The sequence below is a fragment of the Echinops telfairi genome, unplaced genomic scaffold (genome assembly GCF_000313985.2).
Source record: "Echinops telfairi isolate 266 unplaced genomic scaffold, ASM31398v2 ScPeMD7_18;HRSCAF=68, whole genome shotgun sequence".
NCBI classification, from domain to species: domain Eukaryota; kingdom Metazoa; phylum Chordata; class Mammalia; order Afrosoricida; family Tenrecidae; genus Echinops; species Echinops telfairi.
In genome coordinates this window covers 98,578,141-98,595,577 of record NW_022103915.1, presented here as the reverse complement: position 1 = coordinate 98,595,577, position 17,437 = coordinate 98,578,141, and the positions used below count along the sequence as shown (strand labels likewise).

The following is a 17,437-nucleotide window of genomic DNA, read 5'->3' as shown; positions in this document are numbered from 1 at the left end:
CCTCCGTCCTCCCTCTCTCCCCCACACCCCACCTCACAATCTATAAATTATCTTTTTTTCCCCCTTCATGTTTTACACCTACTGCTGCTTGGAAACATTTTGAAAACTCATCTGTTTGGATGGCGGACAGCACCTCCCTCGTTTTTTTTTTCTTCACCTGTTCTATGTCATCAAATTGCTGTCCTTTCATGTCCCTCTTCACTCACAGAAACAAAAAGAAGTTGCACAGAATGAGGTCAGGTGAGTCAGGTGAGCGGGGCGAGAGACATGCTGTTTTTGCCCAAAACTGTAGCACTGAGATGGCTGTGTGAGCAGGTGCATTGTCGTGGTGGCAGAACCAGTTCCCCGTCTGCCACAAATAAGGTCTTTTTGGTCACACATTGTTACGCAATGTTTCCAGAATTTTAAATAGAAAGCTTGATTAACAGTCTGACCTGGTGGAACAAACTCCAAATGCACTCATATAAAAACAAATGAGTATTGTCTTGGTCATTGATTTAACTTGATGAGCTTTTTTTGGGATGAAGTGACAATGGCATCTTCCACTGGATTGATTGATGTTTGCTTTCAGGGTCCTAAGAATAGCACCATGTGTCATCACCAGTAATGACCTTGTTTGAAAAAGTCTGGTTCCCTTCAGAACTATTCTTTCAAAGCACAGCATGTGTCTTCATGCCACTCCTTCCCGGTCAGAACCCGAGGCACAAATTTCATAGTGACCTTTCTCATTCCAAAACCTTCTGTTGAAATTCACTGGACTGAGCTCCAAGATAGTCCAGATGACTTCCCCATCTCTTCAATGGCCCATCAGCGGTCTTCAAACACAAGTGCATGAGTTTTGTTGGCATTTTTGTCCATTCAGGAAGTTGATGGGTGTCCTGAACAAGATTTGTCATCAATAGACATTTCACCTTTTTTGGAAAGAGAAAACCACTCATACACTTGAGTTTTTCCCATAGCACTGTCCTTATAAGCTGGGTTCAACATCACAACAGTCTCTGTGGCATTTTTCCTTAGCAGGAAACAAAATTTCACAGCCACACGCTGTTCTCTTAAATTGGTCATCACAAAAAACAAGGTTCAATAAATATTTTTTAAAAACAGCAACAAGGTCAAGCGAAACTACTTTTATGAAAAATTTGGTGTGATCAGAGAGAACCTTCCCACGTAACTTCACGGGGCGCACTAACTCAGAGCAAGTTGCTTGCCTAACAGGAAAAATGCGTACCACGAGAACCCTGCCCAGCATAATTTTCCATTTTAGGGGGAGGGTATCCCCACATATTCATATTCCATGATTTAAATATGGCCATGGGATAAAAGCAGTCAGCCCTTTCCAGGAAACTAAGACTCTGAAAGTCTGACCTTGAAATATGATAAAGTAAATGCTCTCTCTCCTGGGAAACAGCTGAAACAGCATTCTAATGGTGCGCAGTTAAACTCCCTTATAACCATAGTTTAATTGGCTCAAGATATTCTTGTCTTCCAAGAAATGGTCAACAATCTCTCTGTGTGAGAACCTGTCATAGACTGCAGGATACAGGACAAGAACTGCATATTAACCTGCCTTGAGTAAAGTTCTGGGCCCTGGAGTGACTAGTGTTGCAGGAGTCCCCTGTGTCCCACCTGTCCAGACTCTCTATCTTATATCTTTCTTGTGACCCTGCCTCTCTTGACTCCTTGGATGTTGTGAGAGAGCTGGCTCTCATTTAATCACATCGAGCAGTATTGTACAATTGCTTCCACAATGTTCCCAAACATTTTTTATCTTCCTGGACTCCTTATCCTTGTCTCTTTTACAACCCACCACCATCATTGTACCTCCCCTCGCCTACCCCGCCAAAAAACAAACCTTATTCTACTTGCTGTCCCTATAGGGTCATCAATCCTGAAAGACAGGAATACTTATAACACAACTTCAAGAGCTTGGCCCCCAATGACATAACACCTCTGAGATAAACCCTAAAACGCACAAAAACTACAGAAAACGTTGAAAATCAGATCAGGTCGTGTGCATCAGAGGAGGGATCAATTGACAAATTCTAACTATTCAAGTCAGATTTACCCCTTTTGATCTTCTATTCTCATCTCTCCAGTGCACTGTTTAGTAACCCTTTCCTCCTGCCCCTCAATTATGGACAGAGGGAGATCCCCAGATCCCCAAACTCCTATGTAGTTCCCACAAATGTACCTTGGAAGCCCACTGTCATCAAGCCTTCTGCAAACCAAATTCTCATAATTTAGGCTCTGATACACCCTTCGACTTGATTATATGATTTACAATCCTTCAGTGACTGACGGTGTGTTTCTTCCATGTGGACTTAGCTGACATCTCATTTTGATGGCTGCTTATTTGGAGACAGGCTTTTAAGACCCCAGACTTTATCTCATAGCTTGGGCACCATCTACTTTCTTTGCCAGATTCTGCTATGACACCCATAGCGTCTGTGTTCCCTACCCAAGGGTGAGTGTTGAGCTGGGCCATGATGTAAGAACTAATTGTTCTTAAATTGGAGCTAGGATTTAGTGCCCAAACCCATTCTTGAATGTTTTTGTTCTTTTATCTGCCTTGGGCTCCCTTTCAAAACCTCCTTGTTAATTTATGATGTGTCTTATTGATCATCCCCCTTAGGCATAACAATCTTCCATTAATATTGTCTTTGATTAGTCCTTGTTGCTTATTTTTTAAAGCCCTGTTGAGAGAGGGATATTGGGCTAACTCCTTATCACAGTACCTGAATTATTCACTTGTACAGAATCAATCCTTTCGTGGCTAGACACTATTACACAAACAATGGGGGTTAATTACCAAGGAAGTTTACAATCATCATCACTGAGAATGTCCATCACAGGTTTGCCAGAATAACACATATCTTAATACAGCATACAGGGCATTGATGTAGGCATTTTCAATCATTACTGCCCCCAACTGGAGTTTGGTCCTCCCTTTGTACCTACCAGCAGTTGACCCACAGAGTGAGAGCGAAGCACCTTTGGGCGAAGCTTACAATCCGTGAGCATGGCTGAAAAGCTGCCTGACTGAAGAACTGTATCGTGAGTCATTTCTCATCCGGAACTGTGACCTGTCCCTTCCCTGGTAAACCTTACAGTCATGAGCAGTTACGGGTTCTGTGTGCCCACTGCAATGAATTATGCTATCCTATAGAGCAGTCTAGACTGTGCTCGGGAGAAAGATGCTTGGTGTCAGATGGGTGAAAAGGTCGGAATGTGGAGGCATGCCTGACCTTTGCCTCTTTAAACTCTGGGCTGTTGACCTTGCTTCTCCTTCCCCCCTGTGGGGTCAGAGGCGGTCAGACTCCTCTCCCAGGCCATCTTTATAGGGAGACAATGTGATTTCGAAATTGGTTAAAGGAATTGAGGTATCTAGAAAATAGGTTGAGTTAAACAAGTTATTTTTGTTTTAACCACAATTATTTATTAATGAAGAATACCATTTTAATGGAACAATAAGGCACAACTGTGGATTAAAATAGTTTGCTATACAGCCAGAGGGGCGGGGGCGGGGGTGGGGGAAGGGCAGGAGGGTAGTCATGATCTTAGGAATTATAAATATGTGCATCAAGCAAAGTACTTCTCTGAAGCACTGCTCTAACAGACCAGTATCGGATACTTCTTCTCATTCATACAATTCCTGTGTGACATCACTTGGTCAGACTGTTCCTTCATAAGAATTCATCATTTGTTTATACTCGAGTCACACAGCCGGCTACCTCCCTCCCTCGCCCTCCCCCATGTCGTTGCAGTGGTATTCTTCAGTAATTCTCTTCCTGAAAATGGTGTGTACATCTCAGATCACCGTCCACAGCAAGGAAACAAGCAAGCAAGCACACAAAGACTCAGAGAAAGTCAGCCAAGAGTAGATATATAGATGAATGGACTTATGCAGACAGATGCAGGAATGGCCCGAGCCCTATTCAATGAGGTCTCAACAAAGCTGACTTTGGCAGAGAAGTTGCTCTGTCTTGCTTAGAGGCCTCCACTTGGTTATCAACGCAGGCCCGTGTTTCTGAGGGTTTCCTGTGGTCCGCACGAGGCGCTAGGGAGCCAGTGTCACCAGGCAGCTAATGTTAACAATACATTCAATGCTTTGACCTGTCCGAGGAGCTGACTATGGCTTCCAGTATAATCACTTTCCAAGGGTGAAATTCTTAAGAGAATTTTGTGCAAAACATCAAGACACTGAGGACACGCTTTACATCTCTTAGACTGGGATAAGTTTAGGCACTTCCTTAACACTAATCTTTCTACTTGGAAATTTGAAGTGAAAAACATTCCAGTGCACAAAACACTGAAGCATAAACCCTGCTGCAGAGGTGTGAATACAGGAAGCTTTATAGGGTGACCGAGGTTTCTCGAAAGAGCCATGAGAAAGTCCCCAAGCATATTGCACAAACAGCCATTCTGGTGGTGAGTGTGCCCCAAACTAAGCGAACGATGCAGGCAGATGGTATATTCTGAAGTCAACACCGCACTAGCAAGAGCAGTCCTGCAAATAGAGATGTTGAGGGTCAGCGACCAGAGGTAGGGTGACCTGAGCACAGCCACTTGGAAGAGTGGGCTCTATACCTCTCAGCAAAGGCCACCAGCTTTCAAGAAGAACATGCCCATCTAACAGCTCTTTGATGACCAGCCGAGCGGAGAGCGGGGACCATCAGGTGGGTCCCATTCTTCAGACAGATGTGCTGGTGACTGAAAAGTTCCTGGAGAAGTGAGATCCCAGACACCCATTTATGAGGAAAGGTAGCTAAAAACTGCCAGGCCACTGAACTATCCTGCCAAGCCGGAGAGTATTTAACAGTTAAAGCGTGAGGTGCCACGTGAACAGCAGGCGTCTGAGGCTTCATAAAAAGCAAGGAGACCGACAGAGCAGGTGAATGGCATGATGGGTGATGGAAAAGTAAGAAACAAAGGGCTTTTTCTTAAGAGGAGGAAGGTGCATGCCAGAGCTTAGCTGGAAGGCAGGCAGCATGGCTACCATCAAAGAGCTTTGCTGGCTGGTACTTGGCACGACTCTTCCTCTCGTTTTCTCAGACTGGACACATGTGCCATTCAGCAGAACATGGGAAGATGCTATTTCTGAATGGAGAACCAATGATCAGATGCTGAAAACAAACAGGCTGGGTGTGTACCACTCTGTAATGCCTTGTCTAACACCAAAGGCAGGCTTAGGTTGATGGGAAGTACCTGGGGGTCATGCAGCAGTAGTACTCTGGGAGAAGGGGAATGATGGGAAGGAGGTAGGGCTGGTGGATGGAAGGACCTCTCAAGTTCCAGTTCTTTTAAATACTAGAAAGATGGGGACAATTTGGTCTCAGTCCTTTAGTGAAGAAATCGGATGCTCATTTTCTGTTCTACGTCCACTTTTTCCAAAACCTGGGGAAGAAAATCCAGTTACAGTTATGAAGATCACAGTAGTAGATCTCACCCCCAGTCTTATCCGGCCCCGACCGTCCCCCACCCCCACCCCCTTTCCTTATGTGCAGAAGTTAACTTGTCCTGCCTGACCTTGACAAATTCTGTGAAAGATATGGCGCTGTCCCCATCCTGATCAGCCTCCTGGATGGTCCTGTCTGCGATGCTGCCCAGCTGCTCATCTGAGATATTCACCCCAACCATCATGCGAAGCACCTGCAGGACCAAGAGCCAGGAATTAGAGACCTGGGGGCGGGTGAGCCAACATTAGAGAGTAAACATAGTCCAACCTCCCCCTTTTTCTTTGATGTCTAAACATGTAACTGCTGAACAGTTATCTTTTTGTCTAGACCACGACTTGTGCAAAAATCTGTGATGAGGTTACTGGTTAGGAAAGCAATGCTTCACGGGCGTGGGGGTGGGGTGTCCTTCACATGTGCCAGGGAGCAGGGAGACAAGGCAAAGAACACAGAAGTCTGCCTCCCAGACATCTAGGTATCGTACCAGCCCTGAACAGCCTCTCACCTTGCTGTGATGAGACAGACTTCTTGTTACGTGAGAAAAGTGAGTTCTTTATTTAAGCCACTTTGGTGGGGCTTTCTGGAATCCTACCTAATGCAGTCCCGTCTAAGGTGGTGCATTAAACCAGCATTTCCTAAAAGTGTGGTCTGCCTCAAAAGGATCCTTAATATGCTATACTCTAAACCCCTTCTTAGGAAAGTAACCAACCTACTTCAAAGAGCTGTGAGAACTGCAACAAAGGAAATTTAACATTGTTTCCCCAAATGGATTCTGAACTTGATCAAGAGACCTCCCTGCCCCATCCCAATCTTGCTATCTGTTTTCCTGTTTGTTTTTTTGGAGTGTGGACATGCTTTGAAAATTGTTACATTGAGAAAACATGTGACCCAAGTGATGGGGCTCCCAGATAATCGGAAAGGGGGGCAGGGTACTTTCCTGACACTTCCCATCACAAAGTCAGCTACCTGTCTTCAAAAGGTAAAGAGCGGGAACTTTTCACCAGGAAGAAAAGGCCTTTTCACCCATCTCTTGGAACAGTTTGGTTTTCGTCCATATCTAATCTTTCTCATTGTTGGTGTCATTTTGATCCCATACAGGTACTTCTTAAAAATAATATAATACTCAAGGCTGCCTTTCTAGCTAAGCCAAACTACTGCCTGGTTTTAAGATGGCTTCACATGATTTTTTTTGGGGGGTGGGTGGGTGGGTTAGATTTTAAAGATGATTTCTGGGTAATAGTTTCAGGGGTTCATTCACTCCCTATGGCTCCAGAAAGTTCAGAGTCCATGAGAATTTGTAATCTGTACTGCATTGTCTTCCTTCTGATCAGGATTCTTCTATGAAATCACTGACAAAAACACATAGTGATGATAACTGGGGACCAGTTCTTCTGGTTTCAGGACAAAGGAGGCAGTTGTTCTCCACAGCAACTAGGCATACATTCCATATTCTCCGCCAAGAGAACAGAGACCAGTTGTGCCTTGGAAGTCTGTTATGAGCCTTTAAGATCCCAGCCAACCCACATGCAGTAAGACGGAGAACAAAGGCACCAAGTACATCATCAGCCAATGAACTGGGATGTCCCATAAACCAGGACACTAACCCTCCGAACCAAGGTGTGTTTGTTGTTATAGCAACAAAAACCCAGCTGTTTTGTTGTTGTGATAAATATAGTTATCACATAGCTTTTATCAATTTAAGTTTTTATACACATACAACTTATTGACAGCAATTACAATACTTGGCTGTGCTGCCCTAGCCTTGAGCCAAGTAATTCTTCATCATGGTTAACCTTTCATCTTCCCCTACCCTTGGTAATAAAATTTGGTCAATAAACATTTGCCTCTCTTATCTTCATGAAATATTTTTTTTTAAGACAAATGACAAGATTCTCTGAAAAGGAAAAAAAAAATACTGATTTGCATTAAAACTGATTTAAAAAAAAATTCTTGGACAGTAAAGGTTGCTTTCTTCAAGAGGTAAAAATGTACACAAGAACATATAAAAATAAAATAAATAAAAGATGATTTTCAGGCTAAAAAAATGTACATAAGAAAAGTTCATTCAAATCCCCACGTGGCCGGTTTGCCATCTTCCCTGGGTGTGGCGAACCAGACAAATCCATCCTCCATCAGCAGCTTCATCAGGTTGCTTTCCTGAGGTGCTTCTTTGTAGAATGATAGGACTAGATTGTGCATGTGTGTTCAGCTGTACGGGGCAGGAGGTCTGAGGACTTAAAGATGACCTTGTCCAGTTTGTTCACAAGCACATGAGGGCCCAGGGGTAACCTGACCCTGACCCCAACCACCAGTGGTGTGAATCTCTATCCTCTTGCACTCCCTTTCCATGTTGCCACTTCCTGTTGTTCTAGCCTGAAGTCTACTAGTAACCAGCCTTTTACTGTTGCTATTGTTACCATCTGCATGTCTGTGAGGAGTTTCATCTCACCAAACCCCCTGCTGCCAACCTGATTCTGACTCCCCTCAACCTACAGGAGAAAGCAGAACCGCTTCTGGGATTTCCAAGCCTGGCAGCCTTTACAGCAGCAGCCAGTCTCATCATTCTCCGGAGTGGCTGGTGGGCTTGAACAGCCAACATCATGGTTAGCAGGCCAATGCTGAAGCCACAGCACCACCAGGAACCCATGAGAGTTTTCGTATACCCTGTTTGCTAGTTAAAGAAAGCTTCCTTCCTGATTTTCTAAGACTTATTTTCTTTGAATCATGTGGAGATGATGAATTTCAACAAATGTCTTTTTCTATGGAAAAGACCATTTACTTTTTCTTTAAAAAATCTAGTAATTGGTGAAATACACAGATTTTATAATGTTAAAACAACCTTGAATTCCTTCTAGGAACCCACCCTGACTATAACATAGCGTGGTGAAATGAAATTGCTTAAATGTGGCTCTTCTCTTATCCTTACTCCCATATACATTCACTAACCATAGTGTAAACCACACATATACACGAACAAAAATGATCTGCAGATGGTTTTATTTTCCCACCCATCAAGAAATGGATGAACATTTTGGGTGGCTCTTAAATAGCACCAAGTAATCCTCACCTTGGAAGACTTCTCGAGACAGTGAAGGAGTTTAAATTGGCTTCAGGGTGAGTGGAAACCACCATACATTTTAGGTTCGCCATAAGATAGCGGATTCCCACGTTCCTGGTCGGGCAGGCTAGTCTTCCAGATGTCTTCTCACAGGCACCGAGTCGAAGCCGACTCAGGAAGCCCATAGCACAGGGTCGAGCTGCCCCTGTGGATTTCTGACCTGTCATCTTTATGGGAGTAGAAAGCCTCCTCTTTCTCTCCAAGAGTAGCTGATGGCTTTAAACTGCTGACCTGACCGTGTCGTTAGCAGCCTGGTGCATTACCACGACCCCACTGGGGCTCCTCTCAAACATATATTTAAAAACATATTTTTCAAAGGGACGCTTTTCTCAAATTTTTAGAAAGAGGTACAAGGAGGGGAAAAGAAGGCCAGGGTGATTTAGTACGATGCCCCACCAGTCACGGACAGTAGTGGGCCAGTTGTCCCCAGGGAGAAACAGCAAGGTCAGTGTCACCAGCACTTCGGCAGGCCCTTGGCTCTCACGTCAAGCTCAAGGATAAAATAAACAGCAGTCCTTTCTTAAGTGTCCCCAGTTTCCTGGTTGTGCATAGATGGTTTAGAAATAACTAAACAATTTGATCTAAACTATATACTGCTTTCGTCATCAGCACCTAAAAGACATTATACTAGTTCTTAAATAATGATATTTTCCATCTGTTAGAACTCAGCAAGCCATTTCCAGTTTCCAAGCCATCTCTCTGTGCTATATATGGACAGGCCTCTTCCATAACACAAGAGATAGGGTTAAAGGCTTTCTGCAGGCGCGAAGAAGCAGGCTGGGCCCAAACACAAGTTGCCACACGCCCAGGAGCGCTCCTACATACCTGTAACAGCTCGTCCCGGGAAATCTTGTCATCTTTATCCAAATCATAGAGTCGAAAAGCAACTGGTAGGGAAAAACAAGAGTTAGAGGAAAATTTACTAGTGCTTTGCGCCTTCTCGGGGAACTAAATTCAGAAAGGACATTAGGCAGAAAATTGATAGCTGATTAGTAAAATTTCCAAGAACAACTGCCATTCCTTGTAAGACCCTTAGGGACATTTTAATGTTCATGAAAATGAGATGCATCACATATTGGATGGCATTTACAATTTAATGAAATAGGGCATTCTTCCAGGAAAAAAAAGACTTCATAAAAAGAGAAAGCTAGACACAGAGCAAAACTCAGCCTTTTTGTGCACACCCCTTGCAAGACACGAAGGCCTCCAATATGCTAGTGAACACAAGAGCACAGGTCAAGCTGTGTGACTCTGGAGTCAGCGCTCGGCTGGTGAATTCTACACCCAAGACCTATGTTGGAACAAATGTTTATATGGCTCCTGAAAGGATTTCAGGAGAGCAATAGGGAATCCATTCTGGTGATTAGAGCTTAGGGATTTCTTTCATGGAGCTTGCTCTTAGGAGGTTTCCATATCCTCCGATTCAGAAAAACCAGGGTTCTTTAATGCTTCTCCAGCTTCCGCAGTGCATTGTTGATGAGGATTTGCCCGTCCTTCCAGTTGGAGAGTTCTGAGCCAGTGGTACATTTCATCACTCAGTGGCGAGCTAGTTTACAAACATGCCATGCCCTCAATGTAAATGACACACACCATTAACTTGGTGGCTCCGTGAGACCTCATGGCTCTCTCTGCATCCTTTAGGAGATGGGAGGGACTTTGGGGCCTTGGGCAGGTGGGGCAGCAAGGCCGGAAAAATTGTTTAAATTTTGTGACCGTTATTTATATAAAGAAAGGGTCATAAATGTACTTTGGAGGCTTTTTCCTGTTTTAATAAACTGCTACAAATCAGGGTAAAAAAAAAAAAAGAGAAAGTGAAATGTCCTTTTCTTATGCTAGAGCCAAAAACAGAGCCCAAAATACAACTTAAGCTACGCCAGAGGTTAGGTCACCTTCGAAAGTCTAGCAAATCTAGTGGGTATCATTCAGGGAGAACCAACAAAAGGAGCCATCCAGGCAACCTGCCAAACAAATACAGAGCATCACTCTGGAAATATGACCTCTGCAAATTCATGCCAACTTGGGAGTCCTGAGGCAGCAGAAACTTCAGTTGCCAACAAAAACATCATTAAGTGGAAGGTATTGTGGTCTTACCATCTTCTCTCTCTCTAACAAGCCCTTTATAAACTAGGGTATGTGAGAACACTGCTGTATCTTCTAAAGAGCGAATTCAAAGGAATAAACATTATTTCGACGTTATCCATAAGGTTTGTAGTGGCTAATTCCTCAAAAGCGCACATGCTATTCTTTCTTCATAGTCTGTTCTTAGTCTGGAAGCTCCACTGAAACGTGTTCACTTTGGGTGACTCGGCTGGCATTTGAAATACCAGTGACATAGCTTCTAGCATTTCAGCAACACACAAGTCTCGGAAGCAGTAAAACCAGAATGCTCCGTAGAAGCAAGGATGTTAAGACTTCATCTCATGGGCTTTGGACAAGTTGTCAGGAAAACCAGTTCCCACAGAAGGATCATGCTTGGTAAAGTGGCAGGGCAGCAATAAAGAGGAAGGCCTTAGGAAAGACGGATTGATACGATGAGCTCAAACTTAAGAACAATGGTGCAAGACTGGAAAGTGTTTCATTCAGTGGTACAGAGGATGGATATGAGCCAGAAGCAACCGAAGATCTCCTAATAATAAAAAAGCATTGTTTAGACCATAGACACACACACACACACACACACACACACACACACACACACACCGGGGGGGGGGGGTACTCTCCCCCAAACGGGAACTAGCTCTGCTGGGCGGAGCTTTCGTAGTGCACTTCCACCCCCACCCCAGGTGAGCATCAAGCAACTCACTCTGAGTTAGTGCACCCAGTGGCATCACCTGGGAAGGTTCTCTCTGGTCACAGTGAATTTTTTTGTAAAAGCAGTTTCCCTAGAACCTAGTTTTTTGTGATTGACAATTTAAGAGAATAGTATGCAGTTGTGAAAATTTGTGTCCTTCTTGGGAAAAATGCTTCAGAAACTGTTGTGATGTTGAACACAGCTTACAAGGACAATGCTATGGGAAAACGAAAGTGTATAAGTGATTTTCTTGTTTCAAAAAAGGTGAAATGTCGATTGATGACAAAAAAACCTCGGCTATCAACTTTCCAAACGGACGAAAATGTTTATAAAATTTGTGCACTTGTGCTTGAAGACCAATGTCGTATCATTGATGAGATGGGGGAGTTATCTGGACTATCTTGGAGCTTGATTCAGCAAATTTTAATGGATTTGGGAATGAGAAGGATCGCTGTGAAATTTCCCCTCAGGTTCTCACTGACCAGGAAAAGTGTGTGAAGTGGGAATGTGCCATGCTTTGAAAGAACAGCTCTGAAGCCACCCAGACTTTATTCCCAAGGTCATTACCAGGGACTACTCGGCGCGAAGGCAACCAAGGCAGGAGAGGCGCCATTGTCACCTCACCCCGAAAAGCTCATTACGTTAAAGATCAAGACGATGCTCATTTGTTTTTTTGATATGTAGAGGATAGTGCATTTGGAGTTCATTCCACCAGGTCAGCCTGTTAATCAAGCTTTCTATTTAGAGGTTCTGTAAAGATTGTGTAACAGTGTGTGACAAAAAAGGTCTGATTTGTGGCAAACGGGGACTGGTTTTGCCACCATGACATGACAATGCACCTGCTCATGCAGCCATCTCATGTGCCAATTTTTTGCTAGAAAACAGCATGCCTCTCTTGCCCCACACACCTTGCTCACCTGACCTTGCTCCATGTGACTTCTTTTTGTTTCTGGGAATGCAGAGGGACATGACAGGGCAGCGACTTGATGACATTGAAGAGGTGAAGAAAAAAATGAGGGAGGTGCTGCCTGCCACCCAGACATGTAAGTTTGAAAAATGTTTCCAAGAATGGAACCACAGATTTGACAAATGTATTAAGTGGAATACAGAGTACTTTGAAGGTGATAAGGTTGTTTTGTAAAAAAATAAAATAAAATACATAGTTTGGTGAGTGGGGATTAGGGCTAGAAATTTAGAGTGTTGTAACCCTGGACGACTGTCCATAGAGCATGAGCGCAGTCTCACTGAGGTAGTGACTGGCTTGTTTAGGAACTGACTGAAGTGTGGTTCTGAAGCTCCGAACCACTAAGGTTAGTTGTCTTCAACAGGGTGCTCCATATGCTAAAAGGCAGACGCTGTTCTGATATACAGATTTAAACTTTGTAATCTAAGAATACATTATTGAGTAGAAGAGAGTAAGCAATACTGTACAAGCTACCCGTTTTCCTATATTCTAAGTGCTATGCCATCCTAAATGGTGTGGGCACAGAAGGCTATGGCAGAAAAGTGGAGTTGTGCCAGACACCAGGGACCGAACATCTGCACAAGGTCTTGCAAAGCGAACGGAGCTTTGACAAGGGGTAGGGCATTCCAGTCAGGGCTGTTACTATGCACAAAGGCATGAGAACATGACAAAGATCTAAAAGGTCAAAGAGCTCCACCTGCTCACCTCCTCCCTAAAAGGGGAAGTCCATTAGAGACTAGAGTGAACATTTTAGAAAAATCTAATTTACTCCTGGCAGCAGGATGTGGGAGAGGGCGAGTAACTGGGAGAAGCTAACTTTCTCTGGTATTTGTGTTTTCCTTAATTTGGTTAGTTAAGTACCTCTCTTTACCAAATTTGAGAATTTGGATGTTCATAGAGTTTGCATTTCAAGGAAAAAGAGGTAAAGGTCATTAATATTAGTAAAGGGTTACTGGGTGCTTGGCCCAGGCAGTATTTCATTCTGTCATATATAGGGTGCTACCAGTTGGAATCAACTAAACAGCACTTCACCATGACCACCACAAGAAAGGAATATGTGTTTAACGTACTGCCAAAATAAACTCCAAACACTCTTTCTCATACTGTGCACTGCTGGGTTTCTGAAAAATCATAAAAAATGTGTTATCTACTAAGCAATCTTTATTAAAATTATAGGGTAGAAATCTGTTTTCCATCACCCATAATTAGTGGTTTCTGAATATTGAAACTGGAGTAAAGTTACATTTCTTTTAGCCAGAAAATTACAAATGTAAGAACGGCTCAATCTTGAAATTCCAGAGAGATCACCTGGCAGGACTTGTTAGAAGAAACTGCAAACTAGCAGTTACTTCTTTAAAAAAATGTTGGTGGTAGAAATATGCACAGTTAATCCACCGATCCAACAGTTTCTACGTGCACACTGACTACATTCTTCAAACTGTATGACCAGCATCACTCCCCTTTTCTGAATAGTTCCTCCTCCACTGACATAGACTCATTGTTCCCTAAGGTTCCTATCTGATCTTTTGAGTTACTGTTATCAAACTGACCCCATATTGTCAGATCTTAAAAGAGCAAAATACCAAGGCAGACTTTTTTCCATTTTCCACTACTTAATGTTTTTTAAAAGTAAATATGTATTTATCTACACATATATGTGATATGGTAGTGGTTTTACGTTAACTTTGTTTAAATCAATCATTTTATTGGGGGCTCTTACAGATATTATAACAATCCATAAATCAATTATATCAAGCGAACTTGTACAGATGTTGCCACCATTTTAAAAACATTTTCTATTTGAGCCTTTTGATATCAGTTCAGTTCCTCTTGATTCCCTCCCTCCCTTCCCACCCTTGTGAACCTTTATTTTATATATATTTATATATATAAATAATTGCTATCTTACACTGTCTGATGTATCCCTTCACCCACATTTCTGTTCTATGTCCCCCTTGAGGGGGCATACATCCAACATTGCTATCGGTTCCTCCTGCCATTCCTCTTTTTTAAAAAATCATTTTATTGGGGGCTCTACAACTCTTATCACAATCCATCCATCCATCCATCCATTGTCTCAAGCACATTTGTACATTTACTGCCCTCATCATTCTCAAAACATTTGCTTTCTACTTGAGCCCTTGGCATCAGCTCTTTATTTTTACCCCTCCCTCCCTGCCACCCCCTCCCTCATGAACCTTTGATAATTTATAAATTATTATTATTTTGTCATGTCTTACACTGCCCGATGGCTCCCTTCACTCACTTTTCTGTTATCTGTCCCCCAGGGAGGGTTTATATGTATATCCTTGTAATTGGTTGCCCCTTTCTACCCCACCTTTCCTCCACCCTCTGGTATTGCCACTCTCACCACTGGTCCTGAAGGGATCATCTGTCCTGCATTCCCTATGTTTCTGGTTCCTATCTGTACCAGTGTACATCCTCTGGTCTAGCCAGACTTGTTAGGTAGAATTGAGATCATGATAGTGGGGGGAGGAAGTATTTAAGAACTAGAGGAAAGTTGTATGTTTCATTGTTGCTGCACTGCACCCTGGCTGGCTCATCTCCTCCCCGAGACCCTTCTGTAAGGGTCCAGTAAGGCAGACATTTTTATTTGGCCCACTATTCCTTATGGCCCACATCATATGGTATTATTTAAGAAGACTTCAGGGGATATTTCTGATTTAAGCCTTAATGATTATGTCAGGGAAATTGTGGGAAACTAACACTGAGGGAAATATGGCTGGAACTACAGTCCCTAACTTATAACAGAGGGAATCAGGAAAGCTAGTATTCCACGATAGGAAAGTCACCATTTTGGTAAGTTACAGATAAAGTCCAAGTACATGACCCTGCTTTAGATATTATTCTCACAGATTCTCCCTTAACAGCTATGCTGCCTTAAAGTGAGCACATGGTTGATTCTGTCTCCCTATAGAAGCAGACATTCTTGTTATCTCCTCCTATTGCAGAGCCCATCCCCCACCTCATGCCTTCGCCCAATGCAGGTATTGGGGTTTGCTCACCTGTGAGCTCAGGGACTTTACTGTGGTTACCAGCCATCTTCTGATGTGTGTAACGACTGAATGTGCATGTCTTATGGCTACCTATAAATATCCCAAGACAGTAAAGATTCTCTCTGCAGACCTGGCTGCTGGAGGTGAGCACGCTACCATAAAATGTGTCTGACAAATCCTTTATTTTACTTTCTCTCCTGTCTTCTAGGACTTTGCTATGATCTTTATTTAGTATCACTGTACAGCTGCGCCTACAGACCCTGCGGTTGTTAGAGGCTGGTTTCCTCTGTCAGGCATGAGCTCTGGGGTTCACCCAGCCGGCATGGCTCCAAAAGGTGGAGCATCCAGGAGAATCTGAAGTTCCATTCTAGCAGATACTTCTTAGCAGACGAGGCCCTGAACCAGCCAAAAATGTTTCTCCTAATATAATGGTCAAACACAGAAATGACTGAGGTCATAGAACAAGCTCACACCTAGGAATGATGACCCTTTAGAGACAGCAAGTACAGAAGGGTTCTGCTGGGTACAGTGGTGGTGGCGGTTGTGGGGGAAGGGAGCTGATGTTCTGGAGTTCAAGATGGAAGAGAATGTTTTGAAACTGATTGTGGTAGCAAATGTACAATACTGCTTGATGTGAGGGAACTATGGAACCATATGCTATCTGGATTAGCTCCCAATATAATGGTTTTGGAGGGGAAAAAATTGACAAATCCATCTTTCTCTCAAATGTGCCTCTGGCTTTAATCCCTCCTCTGAGCTCCTGATCTTGACAATGAGACAGTAACAGATAGTAGGTAAGTCACTGGTGCTGCTGAATGCTGGTCTGACAATTAATCACTGTGTGAACATGAACAAGTTATTTCACTTCTCTGGGCCTCGGTTGTCTTACTGCAACATGACAATACCAGAATCCATCTCAGAGGGTTGTGAGAGCTCACTGAGTTAGCACAAGAGAGGTACTTGGAACAGTGGCAGGCAGTAAGTGCTCAATCAGTGCTAGTTTTTATCCTCCGCCTGCTCTCACACTGCTCACGCCTTTCTTGATAATGCTTCATTCCCAATGGATTTCAGAACAGGTCAAGAACTCATTTCTACCCAGATATCTTCACACTAATTATTTCCTAACATGGTTCTTCTTGGCTATTCTCCCAAGTTCCACTTCACCAATACTCTTCAACATCCAAATAAAATCTCTTTAGATATATTTCTTATGGCCCACATCATATGGTATATTAAAAAACAAACAAACCCCAAAAACTTAAAACCATTTAAAAGGAACATTAGAATAGGGAAAGAATTTGAAAAATCTGTCAGCATCCTGACCCCCTGGGGACAGGGGGCTTGGCCATCCCAAAACAACAGAAGTGTGTGACCCCATTTGGAAATTGGATTTCTGCAGATATAAGTAAGGTAAAGATTGACAGGAGATCCTACTGGCTTAGGGTGGGCCCTAAATCCAATAAGCGCATCCTAGAGACTGAAAAGTACACACAGACTTATAGGGACAGCAGTTTCTTGAAGCAGAGACGGAGGTGAATTACACTGCCACAAACCACGGGGCACCGTGGGCCACTAGAAGCTGAAGATGCACGAAAAGCTTTTCTGAGAGTGTCTAGAATAGTGGTTCCAACCTTCCCAATGCTGCGAACCTTTCATACAGGTACTCATGTTGTGGTGACCCTCCAACCATAACATTATTTTTGTTGCTACTTCATAAAACGGTAATTTTGCTACTGTGATGAATCAGGCGACCCCTGTGAAAGGGTCGTTCGACCCCCAAAGGGGTCATGTCCCTCAGGTTGTTAACTGCTGGTCTAGAGGGAGCCTGACCTCAATTAACGCTGGTCATGCAGGAAAAATTTACACAATGAAGATACAGTGAACCCTCGCCACTTCACGCTTCGACTTCCGTGGCTTCACTCTATCGGCTTCACTCTATCACGGTTTTTGTGTAACAGCGCATGCTCTGTCATTACTGCCACTGATTGGCTCATACTGTACATGCTTGATGCCATAAATAATATAATAAATAATAAATGATAATTGTAACGTCCAAAATGTTTTACTGTATTTTCCCTTTTTCGTTTAATAAAT

General features: G+C 43.2%; 1 protein-coding gene across 1 annotated transcript in view; it reads right to left on the bottom strand.

Moving 5' to 3' along the window:
* Window positions 1–3,413: 3,413 nt before the first annotated feature.
* Window positions 3,414–17,437, bottom strand: part of CHP1 (calcineurin like EF-hand protein 1) — a 47,887-nt gene continuing 33,863 nt past the window's right edge. Inside the window, exons 5-7 of the mRNA XM_004712723.2 lie at window positions 9,397–9,458; window positions 5,527–5,649; window positions 3,414–5,394 (exon numbers count right to left, since the gene is read on the bottom strand). Coding sequence (XP_004712780.1) covers window positions 5,341–5,394; window positions 5,527–5,649; window positions 9,397–9,458 — 239 coding nt within the window. The 3' untranslated portion in view covers window positions 3,414–5,340. The remainder of the gene's footprint in view (window positions 5,395–5,526; window positions 5,650–9,396; window positions 9,459–17,437) is intronic.